Source organism: Brachyistius frenatus, unplaced genomic scaffold (assembly GCF_029030835.1).
Source record: "Brachyistius frenatus isolate BFR_SWC_R1_liver_20210118 unplaced genomic scaffold, ASM2903083v1 Contig_479, whole genome shotgun sequence".
Classification (NCBI taxonomy): domain Eukaryota; kingdom Metazoa; phylum Chordata; class Actinopteri; family Embiotocidae; genus Brachyistius; species Brachyistius frenatus.
The window spans coordinates 10,001-33,663 of NW_027211078.1; the positions used below are offsets into that span (position 1 = coordinate 10,001).

A 23,663-nucleotide genomic window follows, 5' to 3' on the forward strand; every position below is an offset into this window, starting at 1 on the left:
TAATGTTTGCTAATGTTAGTTCATGTTTGCTAATGTTAGTTCATGTTAGTTCATGTTTGCTAATGCTAGTTAATTTTTGCTAATGCTAGTTCATGTTTGCTAATGTTATTTAATGTTTGCTCATATTAGTTCATATTTGCTAATATCTGCTAATGCCAGTTAAAACTTCTCATCTTGTAGGCTGTACAGAAGCTGAACTAATCAGAAGTTAGGATAGCCAGAAGCTAAGCTAGTCAGAAGCTAGGCTAGTCAGAAGTTAAGTGAATCATCTTCTATACTAGCTATGTTAGTCAGAAGCTAAGCTACCGCTACATAGCATCGACAGAGAGCTGTAATAACGGGTGCAGCTTGTTTCTGTGTTGCTCAACACTGTAACCCACTGTAAACTTTCGGAGCTCAAACAGCTGCCGGGTTTGTTGTGGAGGCTAATCTGTTAGCATCGAGAAAAACAGAAAAAAAAAAAAACTAAATCAAACCTGGTTTCAAAATAAAAATTAAGGTTACTGCACTGGAAGCACAATGTGCTTTCAAAATAAAATCCTGTGTTGTGGTAACCTTTATTAAAAGGTCAGAGGACTAATGAAACTGGTTTCATTCATCTCAAAGCACCTGAAACAGGATCAGAAGAACAGAAGCAACAATACAGACGTTCACTCAGAAAAACTTAGTTTTAAAGTTCAGTGGAGTTTGGACCAACAAAGAACTTGTCTACAGGTGAGGACGACCTGAGGACAACTGTCTCTGAGAGGACACCTGTCTCTGAGAGGACAACTGTCACCTGTCTCTGAGAGGACATCTGTCTCCTGTCTCTGAGAGGATATCTGTCTCCTGTCTCTGAGAGGATATCTGTCTCCTGTCTCTGAGAGGATATCTGTCTCTTGTCTCTGAGAGGGCATCTGTCTCCTGTCTCCGAGAGGATATCTGTCTCCTGTCTCTGAGAGGTCGTTCAATGATAAAGTGATCAGGTTAATGCATGATGTTCAGACCAACGTCTCCCCTTGCTGGACAAACAGCTGAACTGCAGACTGACACATACATCTAGTGGAGTACTGTAAGTATATATAGTGTAGTACTATAAGTACCTCCAGTGTAGTACTGTAAGTATATATAGCGTAGTACTGTAAGTAACTCTAGTGTAGTATTGTAAGTATATATAGCGTAGTACTGTAAGTAACTCTAGTGTAGTACTGTAGCATAGTACTGTAAGTACCTCCAGTGTAGTACTGTAAGTATATATAGCGTAGTACTGTAAGTACCTCTAGTGTAGTACTATAAGTATATATAACATAGTACGTTAACTCAGTACATGTTTGAGGTACTTCTACTTTACATAAAACGATGAAGATGAGCAGCAGAAGAAAAGAAACGAGCGCTGTGATTGGTCGACCTGTGCTGATTGGTTGGTCAGTCCGGTTCCTTCCAGGTCCAGCACCTCCAGGGTTCTGCTGGACGCCACGGCAACCGCCAGCATCCCCGCGATCTGATCACCTGCAGACAGAACAATAAGAACCAGGGAAATAAGAACCAGAACAATAAGAACCAAGACAATAAGAACCAGAACAATAAGAAATAGGGCAATAAGAACCAGAACAATAACAACCAGGACAATAAGAACCAGGACAATAAGAACCAGGACACCAAGAACCAGAACAATAAGAACCAGGACACTAAGAACCAGGATACCAAGAACCAGAACAATAAGAACCAGGACACTAAGAACCAGGACAATAAGAACCAGAACAATTAGAACCAGGACGATAAGAACCAGGAAAATAAGAACCAGGACAACAAGAACCAGAACAATAAAAACCAGGACAATAAGAACTAGGGCAATAAGAACCAGAACAATAAAAACCAGGACAATAACAACCAGGACAATAACAACAGGGAACAATAAGAACTAGGACAACAAGAACCAGAACAATAAGAACTAGGGCAATAAGAACCAGAACAATAACAACCAGGACAATAACAACAGGGAACAATAAGAACCAGGACAACAAGAACCAGAACAATAAGAACCAGGACAATAGGAACCAGGACACCAAGAACCAGAACAATAAGAACCAGGACAATAAGAACCAGAACAATTAAAACCAGGATAATAAGAACCAGGACAATAAGAACCAGAACCATGTTGTGTCATTGTGTTGCTGATATCATTGTATTGTGTTTTTATTGTGTTGTTATTGTTGTGTTCTAATTGTGTTGGTGTTTTAATAGTGTTTCTGTTGTTATTGTGTTGTTGTGTTCATGTTGTCATGTTTTTATAGTGTTGTTATTGTGTTGCTCTGTTCATATTGTTGCTGTTATTGCATTGTTGTTGCTGCTGTTGTTGTTGCTGCTGCTGTTGTAATTGTTATTGTGTTGTTGTTGTTGTTGTTGTTGTGTTGTTACCCAGGGGGTTGTAGTCCAGGTTGAGCACCCGGAGCTGTGAGCTGTGAGCCACAGCGATGGAGAGTCGAGCCCAGCCTTTGGAGCTGATTCCTGGGTTGGCGCTGAGAGTCAACTCCCTCAGACCTGCACACAGAAACACAAACGCTGCAGGTGTGGTTCCCTCGAATGTGAAGAGTTAAATCTCCCAGAATCCTTTGCTGTGTGCTGACAGCAGCACGTCTATTGAATTCAGGTCATATGAGCCTGAAATAACAAAATCCCAGGAGACCAAACGTCCTCTGACTGCTGGTCCCTTTAATCATGAAATTATTTAATGGACCTCTGAATGAGACTTTTCCTGAACATCAGTGCGAGCTGAGCAGGTCTCGGAGCGCTTTCACCTGAGGTGTCGTGTGCAGCTGTTATGGGGTTGTTTAAGTGTTCCGTGTTGGAGGCGTTGCTAGTTGTTCTTCAAGTGGTTGCTAAGGTGATCTGGGCAGTTGCTGTTGCTAGGGAGGTCCCAGGATGTTTGGGAAAGTTGTAGGAGCTACAAGTGTGAGTTTGGTTGGATTCTCTGTAACGTGGATGTTGCCAAGTGCTGCTGTTCAGACACCGGTTTGGGTGGTGGCAGGTAGCTGCTGAGTACCGATGTTGAGGGGCTTGGTTAAGTTTTCAGGATGGTTGTTAGGAGTAACCAGTAACCACGGTTACCGTGCCAGGTGGTAGGGGGATCTTTACATATTATGGCTAAGATCTAAGCAGGGTGGTCGTTACAGTATTCAGGGTGGTTGTTATGGTGTACCAGGATGTTACCATGACATTATGAGGTGGTTTCCATGTGGTTGCTGTTGCTGGGATCATATCAGTGGGTTACTAGGTCGTTTTGGGTGGTTGCTATGGTGTTACGGGACATTGCGGTATTACTAGGTGGTTACCAACTCAGTCCAAGCAGTTTCTACTGTAGGTATGCAACGCATGGTAGATATGATGTTACAAAGGTGTTTAAAGTGCACGGAACTGGGTGGGGTGGTTGCTAAGATGTTTAGAGAGGTTGCCATGGTGGTTGCCAGGGTCTCCAGTAGGTTACTATGGTGTTAGAAATTGGTTCTAGGATGTTTGTGGTGGTTGTTCTCCTGGTGACCACGGTGGGTTCAGTTGGTCTTAAGGGTGTTCCAGGAGCTAGTTATGTTACTAGTTGGTTCCTATGTGGTTACCAAGGTAACCAACATATTGTAGGGGCTCCTGATCTCTGAGGTTTTACTTCCTGTAGCTGGCGGTTCACACGTCAGGTGTAAACCAGGTGTTCGTTACCTGACTTGGCTCCGTCCGGCGGCAGCATCCCACAGATCAGACCCAGAGCCTCGTCTCCCAGCATGCAGTCTCCCAGATCCAGACAGACCAGCGCCGGGTGGGTGGACAGGGCCGAGTTCAAGGTCACCAGGCCGGCATCCAACAGGGGACTGCCATGGAGACTGGAGGGGCGGGTACAGAGTCTTACAAACCAATCACATTGTTTGTCGCGTGGTCACCACAGATCTGAGTGGCTCTGGTGACCTCCGACCTGTCCGAAGGCAGGTCACCTGAACCATCAGGATCCGTCGTCACCTGTCACTCGCATCAAGAGCCAATCACAGTCTACTCACAACAGGGTCTGCAGAGAGCGGTTGGTCTTCAGGGCGTCGGCCAGGTGTCGCGTCCTGCTGATGCTGGAGACGACGCCCAGGTTGAGGTTGAGCTGAGCCAGCGAGCGCGAATCAGCGACGCTGTGGCAGACGCGTCCGAAGTCGCGATCGGAGAGCTGGCAGCCGCGGACGGACAGCAGCCGGACGCTGTCCTCCTTCAGGCTCTCGCAGATGTCCTGGACTTCGGCTGCCGACAGCAGCTCCCCGGTGATCTGGATGGAGGCCGGCAGCATGGCGGGCGGTGCTGGGAGCGCTGGGAGCACCGGGACACCTGCAGGGACAACCGGACCTCACTACGGTCTACTGAACCACGTCAAACAGAAACCAGTCTGACCTCTGCTGGTGGGGGCGGGTACTGCACTGAGGAGAGCCTACTGGGTCCTTGGTGTCAGGTGACGTCAGCCCCTGTAACCCGACACCATCCCCTCAGGTTTAGTTTGTTTTACCTAATTTTATTCTTTCATATTTGAAAGAAATAAGTTTCAGTAAATTAGTAAAAATACAGAACTAATCAATTCTGATTGTTATTGATTCCCATGTGATTGTGTGTTGATCAGAAGTTCATCCTCAGACTTTGAACCCCTGATCAGACTCATCAATAAAAACATCTGAACTTATCGATCAGGAGATCCGGAGTCTTTGTTCAGCCTAAAACCAAACTGATCAGTAAATGATCGATCAGGTGGATCAGCTGATCAGGTTCAGATGAGAAACAGATCATCAATGACGACAAGTTAAAACACCCACCAGAACTAATCAATAATCAATATATCTGAGGTATCAGCTGATCAGCTCTGTGACAGGGCAGCAATGAGGCGACCAATTAACCTGATAAGTGATCGATCAGCTCACGCGGGGAGGGTCGGGTCTGTCACACGCTGATGTCATCATTAGCTGATCCCGCCGCAGGCCGGTTCTGATCCACCCCAGCGGACATCAGAGCCGATCGATCCGAGTATCGATTGATCGGGTTGATCAGCAGCGCAGCGTCGGTGTCCTGCAGCCGGGCAGCAGGTCGGTCTGTCGGTCGGTGGGAGCTCCGTGAGTCCCGGTGTGTTTCTGCAGGTGACCGTTACTATGATACACAGAGAGAGGAGGCAGGAGAGAGGGCTCACTCTAACCCGTTTCCTGGAACCAACAGACTGCACGGTCACACAGGTGGGAATGATGATAATGATGATAATAACAACAATAATGATAATAATTATCATCATAATTTATCATTTATTCACGTATTTTAAAACCTTAACATCAATAAATAAAAAATTACACAATAAAGACTTTGATATTTGAATATGGTTTAAATATAATCAGTTTGAAGAGCAGAAACAAACAGCTCTGACTATAAAAAAATACATGTTGTAACATTCTTACTTATCTGTATTTTCAAAATAAGATTTACATTAGAATATGTCTAACATAGTTATTTACATTTATTTCATTCATTTATTCATAAACATGTTTCTTTGCTAACTTTTTTGTCTTTTGTCTGATTTTATACTTTTCTTATCATTTTCATGCTCTTATTTGTATGTATTTATGTAAATACAGACGTTACAGAATAATTAATGGAATATAAACTCTGTGGACTTCAGAATATTTTGTTTAAAAAAAATGTGCAATAGAATTTAAATGTTGGTCAGAGTTAAATCTCCTCTTTAATAGACGATCTTTAACATTGTTACGTCACTTCCTGCAGGTATTTAATCCTCTTTGGTGTGCGTCGTCATGGAAACAAAAAATCACGTGTTTGTTCTTTAATTAAAAATTCTATTGATTATTATCGCATGATTATCACTGATCGATCAGCTGATTGTCACAATAATAACACCCAATTTGATCCGATCACCTGTTACAACTTCCGGTGTTGAACTTCAGATTTAAAGCCTCGGATCGATGGCCAGGATGGAACCAGAGGAAATGCGCCACCTGCTGGACGAACATGAACGGAACCGTTGACTGACCTGATGAGACATAAAACATGTATGTTCAGACTGCTGATGACGTCATCAGATCGGATGTCCTTTCAGAATAAACCTCCGGATAAAACAGTTCAGAAGTCCCCTGAGAATCTGTCTGATTTAAAATGTTTACAGTATCACAGTGACCAGGGATGATTACCCATGATGCACTCCAGACAGGAGCTGCACGCACACATTCCGGCTCGGTTCTTTTCTTTCTCTTTTTAAATCACGGTTCTGTTCGTGGTTCTGTTCGTGGTTCTGTTCGTGGTTCTGTTCGTGGTTCTGTGAGAAACAGCTCAACTCCGACAGAATTACTGTCAGGTGCTTTTCTGCGTGAACGCTGGTTCTTCTTCTTTTGTTTTAATGGCAGGTGTTATGAGTGTTTTTAAGGTGCACTTAGCGCCACCTACTGTTCTGGAGTCTGGACCTCCTGAAATATGAAGGCGGATTGAGTCTATATTTCTATTTGGTGATCAAATTAACCGGAAATAGAAATGATCGATGAATTTAAGTTTATTACATTTAATTTAATCCAAAACAAACTATTTTAATATTTCATGTCTGAAATATTGAAAAATTTAAATCGTGAAAATTTAAAATAAAATTAGTTGGCGTCAGATTTGAGTTTCTTTGCTGCGTCATGACGTACACGGAAGTGTCTGAGCAGCAACTGTAGCTATCAGCAGCTAACAGCTAACGACAGCAACTCAGACCGGACGGACCGACAGACAGGTACGACAGACAGACAGGTAGGCACGTTCGCCTGTGGATGTTATTATTGTCACAGACACAAACAACAACAACAACAACAACAACAACAACGAGGGATTTCAATGAGCACGAGTTACACAAACAGACAGTTAACTGTTAGCTTCATTAGCTGTTAGCCGCTCCAGGTGTTCCGGTCCAGTCGGGTCTCAGAGACCGACAGCAGCAGCAGGCGGAGCCGGAACACGAGCTCCAACCATCGGGAAACACGGAAGCTAACTGTTAGCTGTTAGCATCGATTACAGGTCGACTGATCACGTCAGTTGTTAAATTACACAGTTTTCTAATGAACCCTGGTACAGCAGAATATGTCTCTCAGCCTGTCTGTCTCTGTCTGTGTCTCAGCAGCCTGTCTGTCTCTCAGCAACCTGTCTGTCTCTCAGCAGCCTGTCTGTCTCTTTGTTTGTCTGTCTCTCTGTCTGTCTCTCAGCAGCCTGTCTGTCTCTCAGCCTGTCTGTCTCTTTGTCTGTCTGTCTCTCAGCCTGTCTGTCTCAGCAGCCTGTCTGTCTCTCTGTCTGTCTCTCAGCAGCCTGTCTGTCTCTTAGCAGCCTGTCTGTCTCTTTGTCTGTCTGTCTCTCAGCCTGTCTGTCTCAGCAGCCTGTCTGTCTCTCTGTCTGTCTCTCAGCAGCCTGTCTGTCTCTCTGTCTGTCTCTCAGCAGCCTGTCTGTCTGTCCCTCAGGCCGTCTGTCTGTGGATGGAAGTGTGGAGCTCTGCGATGGGACCGGAGAGAGTCTTACCGAGGTCCGAGGACGATCTGGGGGAGGAAGAGCGTCCGGTGGAGGGGGGGCTGCTGCAAGGGGGGGCGGTGTGGAGCGGGGGGGAGGGAGGGGGTGAGGAAGAGGAGGGGGAGATGGAGGTGAACGGTGAGGAGGAGGAGGAGGGGAACAGTGGGGGTTATTATTACCAACCTCTGAACCAGGAGCCAGGGGAGCAGCCTGAGGACGAGGACGAGGACCGGGGGGCGGAGCCAGGGGAGGAGCCAGGGGAGGAGCCAACCCATGCTGAGCAGCTGCAGCAGGTGCAGCACAGGATAGAGGTGAGACCTGCCCGTCATCAGGTGACTCACACCTGCTGTCTCACCTGTCTCTCTGTCTCACCTGTCTCTCTCGTGCAGGTGATGGGTCTCCACCTGCCGGAAGCTCCGCCTTCAGACAGTGATGAGGAGGAGGACGCTGAGGGGGCGGCGGCTCAGAGGAGCCGAGCCTCCATCCCGATGGACGCAGGTGAGACGTCACACACTAAAATAAATGTGTGCGCCGACATCACTTCCTGTCTGCTGACATCACGTCCTGTCCCCCTGTAGACCACGTGGAGCTGGTGAAGAGGACAATGGCGGCCGTTGCGCTGCCGTCTCTCGGCGTGCCGCCGTGGGCTGAAGAGATCTCTGACGACCAGTGGAAGGACATGGTCCAGAACACGCTGCAGAGCCGGCAGAGCACCGGCGGCCTGCGTCTGCCCCGCAGGAGCAACGTGCCCTGAACGCACCGCTGCAGCCTCACTGCACCCTGAACTACGCCTACAGACCCTGAACACACCACGACAACATCTACAGACCTTGAAAGCACCATGACAACATCCGCAGACCATGAACGCACCACGACCACTTCAACAGCATTAAGAGACTCTGAAGCGCCGCCTTCGGTGGGGAAGGGACCTTTAGAAGGGGCCCTGAACACAGCATGGCCCCTTCAGGAGCAGCGACGGTGTGTCAAGAATTCCCAGGTGACCCTGAACTCACCAGAACTGTCGAAGCTTCGATGTCGAGCTGCTCCGGATCTGCGGTTCCGACTGGTTATGTTCTGGACGGATCGATGGGGAACGTGATCGATAGATAAATTGATAAACAAACAGCTTGTTGTTACACATCTTTGATTATTGATGAACCTTGAAATCAAACTTATTCAATCGATTAAAGACTAGTGATGCGTTTAAAGACCAAACTTTAGCTCCTTAAAAACCCCTTTAAGATCAGCCAGTGATCAGATGTTCCAGATGTGTCACATGTTCATACATGACTTTAATATCTTTCCATTAGTTTGTGATCAATAACCTCGAACCGATCAGTTTGTTTGTAAGAATGTCAGAGAACTGATGTGAGTGAGTGAGTGAGTGAGTGAGTGTGAGTGAGTGTGAGTGAGTGAGAGAGTGAGTGAGAGAGTGAGTGAGTGAGTGAGAGAGAGTGAGAGAGTGAGTGTGTGAGTGAGTGAGAGAGTGAGTGTGAGAGTGAGTGTGTGAGTGAGTGTTTGTGAGTGAGTGAGAGAGTGAGTGAGTGAGTGAGAGAGTGAGTGAGTGAGAGAGTGTTTGTGAGTGAGTGAGAAAGTGAGTGTGTGAGTGAGTGAGCGAGTGAGTTAGTGAGAGAGTGAGTGAGAGAGTGAGTGAGTGTGTGTTTGTGAATGAGTGAGAGAGTGAGTGTGTGAGTGAGTGTGAGTGAGTGAGTGTGAGTGTGAGAGTGAGAGAGTGAGTGTGTTTGTGAGTGAGTGAGAGAGTGAGTGTGAGTGAGTGAGAGAGTGTGAGAGTGAGAGAGTGAGTGAGTGTGTGAGTGAGAGAGAGTGAGTGAGTGAGAGAGTGAGAGTGAGTGAGTGAGAAAGTGAGTGTGAGAGAGAGTGAGTGAGAGAGTGAGAGTGTGTTTGTGAGTGAGTGAGTGTGTGTGTGTGTATTTGAGTGAGTTAGTGTGTGTTTGTGAGTGAGTGTGTGTGTAAGAACACACTGATTCAACATGTCGACTGTATTTCTTTTTATTTTGTTCTGTACATGAACATCTGTACAAAATCAGACTTTCATTCTATGTAATGCTCGACCTGATTAAACGTATGTACACGATGACGGGAAGCAGCGTTGAGGTGTGTGACGGGTCAGGTGACGGGTCAGGTGACGGGTTGTTCATCTCAGTCACTGCTGGACAGAAGAAGCCGGCCGACCCGGCGGCGCTGAACCGCAAACCGTTTCTAAAATCTGAAGAATTCTTCATGAGGTTTGGTTCGAGCTCAAACGTCGAGAAAACATCGAAAATAAAACTCGTGTGGCGGCCATTTTGCCCAGCAGTGAGCGATGTGGGCGGGGCTTCCCTACCACTGGGATGGTCACTTTGACGGCCGATGACAACAAACCAATAACAAGTTAATACAATTTAAAAAAGTGCAAGTGGGCGTGGCTTGGAGGGGGCGTGGCCACGAGTCCTACAGGACAGTACAGACACAGTATAACAACCGCAGACAGAACTGCCGAGAACGGTGACTTTTTTCTTTCGTTCCCGGCGATCGTTCACAGCTTTTAACGAACAAAAATACGCGAGCGCCACGACGTCCAGCGCCACGACGCGGCGGTCCAGCAGTGAGGTCAGACGAGTCGCAGTAGATGAAATGTTTGATTGATGAGAGGCTTCGATATTTTAGAGAAAACTAAAAGGAACGTTTTGAGTGTTCACATCACAAGATTCTTCTTCTACTGTTTCTTTAGTGTTTGACCTTTGACCTGATGATGCGGTTGTGGAACGATTTTTCATTCGGTGGAAAAATGATGACACAAACAGGACACGCCTCCTTATAGCCGATGCCCAACAGGACACGGCCACGACTTCTCTCATTGGTTAAAATTTGAGGCGGGGGGTCAGCTACCTGAATGGACTTCTACATTCACTGCGTCTCCTCCTCTTCATCCTCCTTCTTCTCATCAGTCCATCTGAAGCTCCGGCAGTCTCAACCCCCAGGTCCAGTCTGATTGGGTCAGATGCAGGGGTGGGGCGGAGCCAGTGACGCGGTCAGCGCTGCGTTCAAGTGTCACGGGAGAGCCGTGGTGAGCTGCAGGTGTTTTCCACCATTGTGACTCGGCAGCGGGCGGACCAATCAGACGACAGGACGAGGTTCACAGCTGTGATTGTGGATCCGGACTCTGAACCGGGTCCCGTTCGGGCACTCGGTTCCTGCAGTGGAGAACGCTGCTGGTGATGCGTTCGGGTGCGTGACGTGAGCTGGTAGACGGCGGTGGAGCTGAGAACAAGCAGCAGCAGGAGTTAAAGCGCAGGTGGAGGTGTTAGTGCAACATGAAGCTGATGTCCAATCACAGCTGACACACTTTAAACTGCACGTGGACGGACAGAGCTTCTACAGTGTCCTACTAGTTATCGGCCACCAGGGGGGTAGGTGAGCTTCTTTTACTTTTTTGTTGGACGCAGCGTCAGCTCCGTCCACATCTGACGGACCAGCGTCTCCACAATAGCGTCAACTTCCTCCCCGGGGAGACGGATGGAAAGGGGGCGGAGTCGGGCTCTGAGGGGACCGCCTCCACCGGTCAGAGAGCTTCCTGATTGGCTGTCAGGTACTCCTCGGCTCTCTTGTGAGCTTCCAGAGCTTTGATGGTGTAGACGTCCTGCGGCAGCTCCGACTTCCTCCTCATCAGGACCTTGTCCTTCTTCAGATCCTTCAGACCCTGCAAACGGACAGATGGACAGACAGCAAGTTTACGATTGATCCTGACATGTCAACAGACTTTAAATAACTAAACAGGATGATGTCAGAGTCATGAACCACAAACTGATGACTGTCCGACCGATCCATTACCTCGTTTGTTTTACTCATGATGTTCACTCACTCACACTGTGGACCAAAGTCCATTAACAAAATCATCGATTTTAGGGTCAAGATGTTCTGATAAGTTCCCAGACTGTCCTGAGACACTGTGTGTGTGTGTGTGTGTGTGTGTGTGTGTGTGTGTGTGTGTGTGTGTGTGTGTGTGTGTGTGTGTGTGTGTGTGTGTGTGTGTGTGTGAGTGAGTGAGTGAGTGTGTTAGTGAGTGTGTGTACCTGCGAGGCCTCACTCTCCACAGTCTTCTTTAGCAGTTGGATGTCTTCAGATGTCGGAGTCTCAGTTTCCATCGAGTACACGGCGACATTAGAGTCACTGTACAGCATGTACTGCACACACACACACACACACACACACACACACACACACACACACACACACACACACACACACACACACACACACACACACATTAATGAGCAGCTCTACAAACATGTTCCTGATTCATGTGAAGAAAAGTGTGGAGTCAGAGAGCTGACCTCCTCCTGTGGGCGGAGTCCCGGGCGGAGGGGGTGGACCTTATTGCTCTGAAAGGAAAGGAGAACATAGAGAGTTAAAGGAGGACCAGGAGGAGCCGCAGGGCTGGACGGACCTCCTGAAAAGGTCGTGTCGTTGTTGAGACCCAGATGCCCTACACTGCAGGCGGCTCCTGAACGCCCCTTGGTGACGGGGCACCAGGTGAGGTTACCTGCGGGTTCTGTCGGGCCAGCTCTTCGATCTTGTGCCAGATCTCCTCCCTCTCCTTCAGCTTGTACTTCTCTCTGCAGGAAACAAACACGTTGACACCGAAAGCATCGTCAGGAAATGCACCAAAATAAAAGCTTGATTGTTTATTTTTCAAAATAAAGGCGTCTCTGTAAACCCACATGAAATTAAACAGAAACAGGCAGTTTTAAATGTGGGCGTGGCCTCTGTGGAGGGTCGTTTAACAGTGGGTGTGGCCTGTGTGTGCGCGTGCCGTACTTCTGCTTCTCAGCCTTGTACTGCTGCGTGCAGTCATCGAACAGTTTCTGGTTCATCTCCATGAAGAGCTTCAGAGCGTTGTAGATCAGACCGTGGATCGTCCTGAGGAAGAGGAGGAGGAGGAAGAGCTCAGGACCACGGGGAACTCGTATGTCTCTGGGTACATGTGTGTGTGAGAGTGTGAGAGTGTGTGTGTGTGTGTGTGTGTGTGGTACTTGTTCCAGTGGCTCTTGGAGTTCTTGTAGAGGGCGGGGAACATGATGGGGAGAATCTTGGCCGCGTTGTCGCTGATCAGACTCATGATGTACTCGTTGTTCCAGTAATACAGAGCTCTCTCTGCCACCTGCACACACAGCCTTTATCACCATCACCACCATCATCACCATCACCACCATCATCATCACCATCATCACCACCATCATCATCATCACCATCACCATCACCACCATCATCACCACCATCATCACCACCATCATCACCATCATCATCACCACCACCATCACCACCACCATCACCACCATCATCATCACCATCACCACCATCATCATCACCATCATCACCACCATCATCATCATCACCATCACCATCATCATCACCACCATCATCACCATCATCATCACCATCACCACCATCATCACCACCATCCTCATCACCACCATCATCATCACCATCATCACCATCACCACCATCATCACCACCATCATCATCACCATCATCACCATCATCATCACCATCATCACCACCATCACCACCATCACCACCATCATCACCACCATCATCACCACCATCACCACCACCATCACCACCATCATCACCACCATCCTCATCACCACCATCATCACCACCATCATCATTACCATCACCACCACCATCACCACCATCATCACCACCATCCTCATCACCACCATCATCACCACCATCATCATTACCATCACCGCCATCATCACCACCATCCTCATCACCACCATCATCACCACCATCATCATTACCATCACCACCATCATCACCACCATCATCATCACCATCATCACCATCACCACCATCACCACCATCATCACCATCACCATCACCACCATCACCATCACCATCACCACCATCATCACCATCATCGGTCCTGACCATTACCTGGAAGTGTGGGCTGGAGACACACTTGGCGAGCTGCCTGAAGAGCGGCTCCTGGACTTTGACAAACTCAGAGGGCTCGATGACGTCCAGGATCTCCTCCAGCTCGTTCAGGAACATCACCTCCTTCGGACTGTGAGTCTTCGGCCAGAACTTCAGCAGACCCATGATCACCTGCAGGGGTCAAAGGTCATTACAGCACCAGTACACTGTGGGTTCGCTGATTCTGAAGTTTCTGTTGTTGTTGCTGATCATCAGTTTATTGAACAAGGAGTTAAATATCTCAGTGAACACCTGGTCCACCTGACAGGTGAGGCTGGTTCTACAGGTGAGTTTGGTTCTACAGGTGAGCCTGGTTCTCCAGGTGAGGCTGGTTCTCCAGGTGAGGCTGGTTCTACAGGTGAGCCTGGTTCTACAGGTGAGGCTGGTTCTACAGGTGAGCCTGGTTCTACAGGTGAGGCTGGTTCTACAGGTGAGCCTCGGACTGTTACCAACATGAGAGCCTCATCACACCAGATCTATCAGACATGGTCCGTGGTGTTTGTGTTAATGTGTCCATTCTCTGTACGTTACTATGGAAACTAAACACTGCCCACTACCGTGGTACAGCGTTGTCATGGAAACAGTCAGTGATGGATACTCACGGGCTCTGTGAGACTGCTGTCCTTCTCCAGGAACTGAACCACACAGTAGGCCAGCTGAGGACAGACAGAGACAGTTAGAGACAGACAGACAGAGACAGAAACAGTTAGAGACAGACAGGAGGACAGACAGACCTGTGGGTGGTAGACACTTAGAGATTTGACTTTGTGCAGCGGCAGCAGAACTCTGATCAGAAACATCTTGTGTTCTTCTTTCAGCGGCAGAGCGAAGCCATTTATAATACTGAGAGAGAGAGAGACAGGTGAGTTAGACAGGTGTGTGTGTGTGTGTGTTACACAGGTGTGTGTGTGTGTGTGTGTGTGTGTGTGTGTGTGTGTGTGTGTGTGTGTGTGTGTGTGTGTGTTACACAGGTGTATGTGTTACCTGCCCAGGATCTCCAGCAGCTCAGCGATGCCGTTGTGATGTTCCGTCTCGTAGATGAACCTGCAGAACGATGACATCATTCAGACCAACACCTGGTGTCCCAGAACGTTATGTGTCTGAGACTCAGGTTCTCACCTGTAGAAGATGTTGTTGATCTGACGGCGGATGTAGGCGCGGAGGCCCAGGAACTTCCCGTAGATCCGATGGAGGATGGTCTTCAAGAAGTCTCTCTCTCTGGGGTCTTCACTGTCAAACAGCTCCAGCAGCTGGACACATCAGGCAACAGTCAGAGTCCTCCACATGTGTCCCCCACACGTGTCCCCCACATGTGTCCCCCACAGATGTCCCCCACACGTGTCCCCCACGTTCTGTTTTTAAAGTATTAAAATTCAGCGTTGGCAGCATTAGCCCGGTTCTGGTTCTCCCTGTGGTCACACCAGGTCCAACAGGTGGCATCTTACCGACAGTACAAACTTTTGGTCGATGTATTTTTTGGCGATGTTGGGCTGGAAGTCCGGAGACTCCAGGAAGCGGAGGAAGAACTCGTACACCAGCTGCAGGTGAGGCCAGGCCGCCTCCAGCGTGGGCTCGTCCTCCTCGGGGTCGAACTCGGCTCCGGTCGGGTTGGAGGACGGAGGAAGAGTCCGGAACAAGTTGATGGAGAACTGAAGAGACATGGAAACAAACCAACTCACTTTGTGCTTCTGTTGTTGTTGTTCAGGAGAAACTAACTCCGCCCACAATGCGGTCTCTCACCATGATGACGGCCTCGGGGTAGATGGACTCGGTCACCACGTCGCTGTTGTGGGTGATGTACTCGACCATCTCGTTAAGCCCCGCCCTCTTCACCTCCTTGTATTTGAGGTCGCTGAGCGGGTCGCTGACGAAGTCGAACAGGACGCAGCATTGACGCAGCTTCTGGACGAACAGCTCCTCTCGGTCGATAGGAGGAGCATCTGAGGGGGAGGGCGGGGGGGGGGGGGTCAGTTTCGACCACAAAGAGGACCGAGGTCCTGTCCATCACCTGTGACTGATTTCGACGACATCATCTTAACCTCTGATTGGCCGCTACAGGCCCCGCCCACCGGTTATGGCTGAGTCCCCCTTGCAGCCTTCGTTCATGAGGAAACCCCTCTGAGCAGGTCTGATCCACATGACCACACTGCTGAGTCACGCTCACCTGAAACACGGATATCACCATGGCAAACAGCTCTGTCCGCACTGCATTGAGCTCAGCTTTTCTGCTACTGCTTCTCAGACTGACAGAAACAACCACTGGAGAGGCTGGTTTAGATCAGGTTTAGTTTGGGTTTAGATCAGGTTTATTTTGGGTTTAGATCAGGTTTAGATCGGGTTGAGATCAAGTTTAGGTTGGGTTTAGATCAGGTTTAGATCGGGTTGAGATCAGGTTTAGATCGGGTTGAGATCAGGTTTAGATTGGGTTTAGATCAGGTTTAGATTGGGTTTAGATCAGGTTTAGATCGGGTTTAGATCGGGTTGAGATCAGGTTTAGATTGGGTTTAGATCAGGTTTAGATCGGGTTTAGATCGGGTTGAGATCAGGTTTAGATTGGGTTTAGATTGGGTTTAGATCAGGTTTAGATCGGGTTTAGATCGGGTTGAGATCAGGTTTAGATTGGGTTTAGATCAGGTTTAGATCGGGTTTAGATCGGGTTGAGATCAGGTTTAGATTGGGTTTAGATCAGGTTTAGATCGGGTTTAGATCAGGTTTAGATTGGGTTTAGATCAGGTTTAGATCGGGTTTAGATCGGGTTTAGATCGGGTTTTGTCCGTGTGTGGTTACCTTTGAGGGCAGGCAGTTTCTGCAGCTCTCTGTTCTTGGTCAGGCTGAAGCGAGAGGAGCTCTGGCGGCGCTCCTTCTTCACCAGCTGAGGACCTCCAGAGTATTTGATCTTGTTGAGCTGAGTCGGCGGCGGCGTGCTGTTACTGGGACGCTTACTGCCGCTCTGCTGCTGTGCCTGAAACACATTCAGGTTTATACTCACGCAGGACAACAGAGGAACACACGGTTAATGTTGCTAAAGCAGCTTCCTGTGACTCACGTCGTCAGAGTTGTCCATCGCAGCTGCATCCTTCCCGCCGCCGCCGCTGTTCTTCACGCTGGTTTTAGCAGATTTGGTCGTTTCCTGTTTAAAAGAAAGTTCAGAGATAAACCTGCTGTTCTGTATGTTTATATGTCAGGCAGGAGGAACAGCTGATCAATACTGTCGTCATCAATCAATCAAACGACTTCTCCATTAACTGATTAACGACCTGCAGGATGAAGAGCGACGTGTGGAGGATGAAGAGCGACGTGCGGAGGATGAAGAGCGACGTGCGGATGATGAAGAGCGACTTGCCGAGGATGAAGAGCGACGTGTGGAGGATGAAGAGCGACTTGCCGAGGATGAAGAGCGACGTGTGGAGGATGAAGAGCGACTTGCCGAGGATGAAGAGCGACGTGTGGAGGATGAAGAGCGGCGTGTGGAGGATAAAGAGCGGCGTGTGGAGGATGAAGAGCGACTTGCCGAGGATGAAGAGCGACGTGTGGAGGATGAAGAGCGGCGTGTGGAGGATAAAGAGCGGCGTGCGGAGGATGAAGAGCGACGCTCGGAGGATGAAGAGCGACGTTCGGAGGATGAAGAGCGGCGTGCGGAGGATGAAGAGCGGCGTGTGGAGGATGAAGAGCGACGTGTCGAGGATGAAGATAAAGAGCGACGTGCCGAGGATGAAGAGCTGCGTGTGGAGGATGAAGAGCGGCGTGTGAAGGATGAAGAGCGACGTTCGGAGGATGAAGAGCGGCGTGCGGAGGATGAAGAGCGGCGTGTGGAGGATGAAGAGCGGCGTGTGGAGGATGAAGAGCGGCGTGTCGAGGATGAAGATAAAGAGCGACGTGCCGAGGATGAAGAGCTGCGTGTGGAGGATGAAGAGCGGCGTGTGGAGGATGAAGAGCGACGTTCGGAGGATGAAGAGCGGCGTGCGGAGGATGAAGAGCGGCGTGTGGAGGATGAAGAGCGGCGTGTGGAGGATGAAGAGCGGCGTGTCGAGGATGAAGATAAAGAGCGACGTGCCGAGGATGAAGAGCTGCGTGTGGAGGATGAAGAGCGATATTTGGAGGATGAAGAGCGACGTGTCGAGGATGAAGAGCGACGTGTCGAGGATGAAGAGCGACGTGCGGATGATGAAGAGCGACTTGCCGAGGATGAAGAACGACGTGCCGAGGATGAAGAGCGACTTGCGGAGGATGAAGAGCGACGTGCCGAGGATGAAGAGCGACGTGGGGAGGATGAAGAGCAGCGTGCCGAGGATGAAGAGCGACGTTCGGAGGATGAAGAGCGACGTGCCGAGGATGAAGAGCGATGTTCGGAGGATGAAGAGCGACGTGTGGAGGATGAAGAGCGGCGTGTGGAGCGACGTGTGCCGAGGATGAAGAGCGGCGAGGATGAAGAGCGACGTGCCGAGGATGAAGAGCGACGTGCCGAGGATGAAGAGCGACGTGCCGAGGATGAAGAGCGACTTGCAGAGGATGAAGAGCGACTTGCAGAGGATGAAGAGCAACGTGTGGAGGATGAGGATGAAGAGCGACGTGCCGAGGATGAAGAGCGACGTGCCGAGGATGAAGAGCGACGTTTGGAGGATGAAGAGCGATGTTCGGAGGATGAAGAGCGACGTGTGGAGGATGAAGAGCGACGTGTGGAGGATGAAGAGCGACGTGTCGAGGATGAAGAGCGACGTGTCGAGGATGAAGAGCGACGTGCGGAGGATGAAGAGCGACTTGCCGAGGATGAAGAGCGACGTGTCGAGGATGAAGAGCGACGTGCCGAGGATGAAGAGCGACGTGCCGAGGATGAAGAGCGACGTGCCGAGGATGAAGAGCGACTTGTGGAGGATGAAGAGCGACGTGCCGAGGATGAAGAGCGACTTGCCGAGGATGAAGAGCGACGTGCCGAGGATGAAGAGCGACGTGCCGAGGATGAAGAGCGACGTGGGGAGGATGAAGAGCGACGTGGGGAGGATGAAGAGCGACGTGCCGAGGATGAAGAGCGACGTGCGGAGGATGAAGAGCGACGTGGGGAGGATGAAGAGCGACGTGGGGAGGATGAAGAGCGACGTGCGAGGTGGAGGATGAGGATGAAGAGCGACGTGTGGAGGATGAAGAGCGACGTGCCGAGGATGAAGAGCGACGTGCGGAGGATGAAGAGCGACGTGTGGAGGATGAAGAGCGACGTGCCGAGGATGAAGAGCGACGTGTCGAGGATGAAGAGCGACGTGCCGAGGATGAAGAGCGACTTGCAGAGGATGAAGAGCGACGTGCCGAGGATGAAGAGCGACGTGCCGAGGATGAAGAGCAACGTGTGGAGGATGGAGGATGAAGAGCGACGTGCCGAGGATGAAGAGCGACGTGCCGAGGATGAAGAGCGACGTTTGGAGGATGAAGAGCGATGTTCGGAGGATGAAGAGCGGCGTGTGGAGGATGAAGAGCGATATTTGGAGGATGAAGAGCGACGTGTCGAGGATGAAGAGCGACGTGTCGAGGATGAAGAGCGACGTGCGGATGATGAAGAGCGACTTGCCGAGGATGAAGAGCGACGTGCCGAGGATGAAGAGCGACTTGCCGAGGATGAAGAGCGACGTGCCGAGGATGAAGAGCGACGTGTGGAGGATGAAGAGCGACGTGCGGAGGATGAAGAGCGACGTGCCGAGGATGAAGAGCGACTTGTGGAGGATGAAGAGCGACGTGCGGAGGATGAAAGACTTGCCGAGGATGAAGAGCGACGTGTGGAGGATGAAGAGCGACGTGTGGAGGATGAAGAGCGGCGTGCGGAGGATGAAGAGCGGCGTGCGGAGGATGGATGAGGATGAAGAGCGACGTTCGGAGGATGAAGAGCGGCGTGCGGAGGATGAAGAGCGGCGTGTGGAGGATGAAGAGCGACGTGTCGAGGATGAAGATAAAGAGCGACGTGCCGAGGATGAAGAGCGGCGTGTGGAGGATGAAGAGCGACGTGTGGAGGATGAAGAGCGACGTTCGGAGGATGAAGAGCGGCGTGTGGAGGATGAAGAGCGGCGTGTGTGGAGGATGAAGAGCGGCGTGTGGAGGATGAAGAGCGGCGTGTGGAGGATGAAGAGCGACGTGCCGAGGATGAAGAGCTGCGTGTGGAGGATGAAGAGCGGCGTGTGGAGGATGAAGAGCGACGTTCGGAGGATGAAGAGCGGCGTGCGGAGGATGAAGAGCGGCGTGTGGAGGATGAAGAGCGACGTGTGGAGGATGAAGAGCGCGTGTCGAGGATGAAGAGCGACGTTTGGAGGATGAAGAGCTGCGTGTGGAGGATGAAGAGCGACGTGTCGAGGATGAAGAGCGACGTGTCGGATGATGAAGAGCGACGTGTCGAGGATGAAGAGCGACGTGCGGATGATGAAGAGCGACTTGCGGAGGATGAAGAGCGACGTGCCGAGGATGAAGAGCGACGTGGGGAGGATGAAGAGCAGCGTGCCGAGGATGAAGAGCGACGTTCGGAGGATGAAGAGCGACGTGCCGAGGATGAAGAGCGACGTTCGGAGGATGAAGAGCGACGTGTGGAGGATGAAGAGCGGCGTGTGGAGGATGAGGATGAAGAGCGACGTGCCGAGGATGAAGAGCGACGTGCCGAGGATGAAGAGCGACGTGCCGAGGATGAAGAGCGACTTGCAGAGGATGAAGAGCGACTTGCAGAGGATGAAGAGCAACGTGTGGAGGATGAGGATGAAGAGCGACGTGCCGAGGATGAAGAGCGACGTGCCGAGGATGAAGAGCGACGTGGAGGATGAGCGATGTTCGGAGGATGAAGAGCGACGTGTGGAGGATGAAGAGCGCGACTTCGAGGATGAAGAGCGATGAAGAGGATGAAGAGCGACGTGCGGATGTGAAGAGGACTTGCCGAGGATGAAGAGCGACGTGCCGAGGATGAAGAGCGACGTGCCGAGGATGAAGAGCGACGTGCCGAGGATGAAGAGCGACTTGTGGAGGATGAAGAGCGACGAGGATGAAGAGCGTGCCGAGGATGAAGAGCGACGTGTCGAGGATGAAGAGCGATGTGGGGAGGATGAAGAGCGACGTGCCGATGTGGGGAGGATGAAGAGCGATGTGGGGAGGATGCGACGTGCCGAGGATGAAGAGTGACGTGCCGAGGATGAAGAGCGACGTGTGGAGGATGAAGAGCGGCGTGCCGAGGATGAAGAGCGACATTTGGAGGATAAAGAGCGACGTGCGGAGGATGAAGAGCGACGTGGGGAGGATGAAGAGCGACGTGCCGGAGGATGAAGAGCGAAGTGCTGAGGATGAAGAGCGACGTGTGGAGGATGAAGAGCGACGTGTGGAGGATGAAGAGCGGCGTGCCGAGGATGAAGAGCGACATTTGGAGGATAAAGAGCGACGTGCGGGGATGAGGATGAAGAGCGACATTTGGAGGATAAAGAGCGACGTGTGGAGGATGAAGAGCGACGTGTGGAGGATGAAGAGCGACGTGCCGAGGATGAAGAGCGAAGTGCTGAGGATGAAGAGCGACGTGGGGAGGATGAAGAGTGACGTGCCGAGGATGAAGAGTGACGTGCCGAGGATGAAGAGCGACATTTGGAGGATGAAGAGCGACGTGCCGAGGATGAAGAGCGGCGTGTGGAGGATGAAGAGCGATATTTGGAGGATGAAGAGCGACGTGTCGAGGATGAAGAGCGACGTGTCGAGGATGAAGAGCGACGTGCGGATGATGAAGAGCGACTTGCCGAGGATGAAGAGCGACGTGCCGAGGATGAAGAGCGACTTGCCGAGGATGAAGAGCGACGTGCCGAGGATGAAGAGCGACGTGCCGAGGATGAAGAGCGACTTGTGGAGGATGAAGAGCGACGTGCCGAGGATGAAGAGCGACTTGCCGAGGATGAAGAGCGACTTGCCGAGGATGAAGAGCGACGTGGGGAGGATGAAGAGCGACGTGCGGAGGATGAAGAGCGACGTGGGGAGGATGAAGAGCGATGTGGGGAGGATGAAGAGCGACGTGCGGAGGATGAAGAGCGACGTGCCGAGGATGAAGAGCGACGTGTGGAGGATGAAGAGCGACGTGCCGAGGATGAAGAGCGACATTTGGAGGATGAAGAGCGACGTGCCGAGGATGAAGAGCGAAGTGCTGAGGATGAAGAGCGACATTTGGAGGATGAAGAGCGACGTGCCGAGGATGAAGCGCGATGTGGGGAGGATGAAGAGTGACGTGCCGAGGATGAAGAGTGACGTGCCGAGGATGAAGAGCGACGTGCCGAGGATGAAGAGCGGCGTGCTGGTACGTTGTGCTGCTGTTAGGAAACTGCACCACAGTTGTAACCGCGACAACAACTTTCAGCTACCTTGGTTGCCATGACAACAACAATACAACATATTCTCTGAGAAGTTTGTTTTTTAATTAAAGTTTCAGTTTTTGTCTAAAAAACGTCTCAAGACATAAAAAGCTTCACTAATAATTCAGTTTGCTGTTTTTGATCCGGATCACATCATCAATCAAACCTGTCGATCATCATCACTCCAGATTTGATCCAAACACTCACAGCTGTCTGATCAATGAGCTGATTGGTTGTTGATCAGCTGAGAGCATCAGGTGCCCCCCCCCTCCCCCCATCAGCTGGTTAGCATCACATCTTTCATGTTTAATGAAGGTTCACAGCTCAGCTGATCAGGGTCAATAATTCAGAGGAGCAGGCAGCGCCTCCTCTTGGGTAAAGTGTCCAGAGGAGGAGGAGGAGGTGGAGAAGGAGGAAGAGGAGGTGGAGAAGGAAGAGGAGGAGGAGGAGAGCAGAAGGAGGAGAAGGAGGAGGAGAAAGAAGAGGAGGTAGAGGAGGATGAGGAAGAGGAGGTAGAGGAGGATGAGGAGAAGGAACAGGTGGTTGAGGAGGTAGAGGAGGAGAAGGAAGAGGAGGAGGAAGAGGAGGAGAAGGAGGAGGAAGAGGAGAAGGAAGAGAAGGAGGAAGAGGTGGAGGAGAAGGAAGAGGAGGAGATGGAGGAGGAGGAGAAGGAAGAGGATGATAAGGAGGAAGTGGAGGAGGTGGTTGAGGAGGTAGAGGAAGAGGAGGAGGAGGAAGAGGAAAAGGAGAAGGAGGAAGAGGAGGAGGAGAAGGAGGAAGAGGAGGAGGAGGAGAAGGAGGAGGAAAAGGAGGAAGAGGAAAAGGAGAAGGAGGAGGAGGAAGAGGAAAAGGAGGAAGAGGAAGAGGAGGAGGAGGAAGAGGAAAAGGAGGAAGAGGAGGAGGAGGAGGAAGAGGAAAAGGAGAAGGAGGAAGAGGAGGAGGAGGAGGAAGAGGACCGCTGGTGGAACATTGAAGCTCTGCATTAGCTTAGCCGTCCTCTGCTGGTGGGGCCTTAGCATGTTAGCTAACCTGTTAGCTCGCCGCCGCTCGGCAAAATCTACCGTCAAAGGCTCCGGAGCCGAAATGAGCACCGGACCGGTGTATTCCGGTGTATTCCGGTGTATTCCGGTGCATTCCGGTGTATTCAGGAGGAAAAAGATCCCCGTCACGAATCATCAGCCGCCGGCTCACCTTCTCCTTCTTCGGTTTGTTCGGCATCCTGACCGCGTTGCAGCGCTCTTCCTCCCCGGTGGCTCCGTGATCTTCCTCCCCGGTGGCTCCGTGATCTTCCTCCCCGGTGGCTCCGTGATCTTCCTCCCCGGTGGCTCCGTGATCTTCCTCCCCGGTGGCTCCGTGATCTTCCTCCCCGGGACTCACCGTCTCTCGGTCCGGCAGGCGCAGCATCCGATTGGCTCGTGGCGCGCGGAGGAGATTTTTCGGATTGGCTGAGTGAGTTTAACGGTGGAGCTGAAGGAGGTGGTGCAGGGCGGAGTCTTCCCCAGCAACAAAACACCTTCAACCTGCCCGGACCGAGCCGAGCCGAGCCGAGCCGGACCGGGGACCCCCCCCCCCCCCACCGGGGAGAAATCACTCAAATAGAAGTTTTCCGGCTAAATGACCAAAAGTAAAAAATAAGCCATTTGTACAGAAATGATGAGTTTAATGAGGAATCTAATTCTTTGTGTACACTTGATTTGTATTTACTTGTTTTAATGTTGTTTACATCAACACAGCCTCACCTGCAGGTTCGAGGAGCACGTGACCAATTTCCCGCCGCTTGGGTGACGTCTCTTTCAGGGTTATTGATCCGGTCCAAGGTCGAAG

At 50.8% G+C, this 23,663-nt stretch overlaps 3 protein-coding genes across 7 annotated transcripts in view; 1 reads left to right on the forward strand and 2 right to left on the reverse strand.

The window, feature by feature from the left end:
* The window catches only part of lrrc73 (leucine rich repeat containing 73), an 11,105-nt gene extending 4,732 nt beyond the window's left edge, over window positions 1-6,373 (reverse strand). The window contains exons 1-6 of the mRNA XM_069687655.1: window positions 6,180-6,373; window positions 5,908-6,022; window positions 4,020-5,133; window positions 3,688-3,848; window positions 2,398-2,520; window positions 1,388-1,488 (exon numbers count right to left, since the gene is read on the reverse strand). Of these exons, the coding sequence (XP_069543756.1) occupies window positions 1,388-1,488; window positions 2,398-2,520; window positions 3,688-3,848; window positions 4,020-4,291 (657 nt within the window). The 5' untranslated portion in view covers window positions 4,292-5,133; window positions 5,908-6,022; window positions 6,180-6,373. The remainder of the gene's footprint in view (window positions 1-1,387; window positions 1,489-2,397; window positions 2,521-3,687; window positions 3,849-4,019; window positions 5,134-5,907; window positions 6,023-6,179) is intronic.
* Window positions 6,374-6,665: 292 nt separating this feature from the next.
* On the forward strand, window positions 6,666-9,061 carry mea1 (male-enhanced antigen 1). 4 transcript variants are annotated; one of them, XM_069687658.1, is made up of 4 exons: window positions 6,666-6,771; window positions 7,447-7,826; window positions 7,905-8,013; window positions 8,094-9,061. In XM_069687658.1, exons 2-4 carry the CDS (start codon window positions 7,485-7,487, stop codon window positions 8,267-8,269), a joined length of 627 nt encoding a protein of 208 aa, XP_069543759.1. In that variant the 5' UTR covers window positions 6,666-6,771; window positions 7,447-7,484; the 3' UTR covers window positions 8,270-9,061. The 4 variants fall into 4 exon arrangements, with proteins under 4 accessions (XP_069543759.1, XP_069543760.1, XP_069543758.1 ...); XM_069687659.1 differs by having other exon boundaries at window positions 7,450-7,826; XM_069687657.1 differs by having other exon boundaries at window positions 7,470-7,826; window positions 8,094-9,060.
* A 378-nt stretch (window positions 9,062-9,439) lies between these two features.
* ppp2r5d (protein phosphatase 2, regulatory subunit B', delta) lies at window positions 9,440-23,391 on the reverse strand. Of its 2 annotated transcripts, XM_069687654.1 has the most exons (16): window positions 23,031-23,391; window positions 16,544-16,627; window positions 16,285-16,459; window positions 15,238-15,437; window positions 14,943-15,146; window positions 14,617-14,747; window positions 14,482-14,541; window positions 14,232-14,340; window positions 14,100-14,153; window positions 13,459-13,629; window positions 12,549-12,676; window positions 12,334-12,435; window positions 12,059-12,131; window positions 11,850-11,897; window positions 11,589-11,699; window positions 9,440-11,215 (listed from the first exon to the last, which is right to left on the reverse strand). In XM_069687654.1, the coding sequence occupies exons 1-16, from the start codon at window positions 23,241-23,243 to the stop codon at window positions 11,078-11,080; spliced, it is 2,001 nt and encodes a 666-aa protein (XP_069543755.1). In that variant the 5' UTR covers window positions 23,244-23,391; the 3' UTR covers window positions 9,440-11,077. The 2 variants fall into 2 exon arrangements, with proteins under 2 accessions (XP_069543755.1, XP_069543754.1); XM_069687653.1 differs by having other exon boundaries at window positions 14,100-14,340.
* Between the last annotated feature and the right edge of the window lie 272 nt (window positions 23,392-23,663).

Excerpts from the sequence above, each read along its gene's own strand:
- ppp2r5d (XM_069687653.1), bottom strand. The coding sequence starts at position 23,243 with ATGCTGCGCCTGCCGGACCGAGAGACGGTGAGTCCCGGGGAGGAAGAT. Across the intron at positions 11,898-12,058 it reads TGGCCCGACAGAACCCGCAG|AGCAATAAGGTCCACCCCCT; the intron begins GTAACCTCACCT and ends CTTTCCTTTCAG. Across the intron at positions 11,700-11,849 it reads GACTCCGCCCACAGGAGGAG|TACATGCTGTACAGTGACTC; the intron begins GTCAGCTCTCTG and ends GTGTGTGTGCAG.
- mea1 (XM_069687658.1), top strand. The coding sequence starts at position 7,485 with ATGGAAGTGTGGAGCTCTGCGATGGGACCGGAGAGAGTCTTACCGAGG. Across the intron at positions 7,827-7,904 it reads AGGTGCAGCACAGGATAGAG|GTGATGGGTCTCCACCTGCC; the intron begins GTGAGACCTGCC and ends TCTCTCGTGCAG. Across the intron at positions 8,014-8,093 it reads CTCCATCCCGATGGACGCAG|ACCACGTGGAGCTGGTGAAG; the intron begins GTGAGACGTCAC and ends GTCCCCCTGTAG.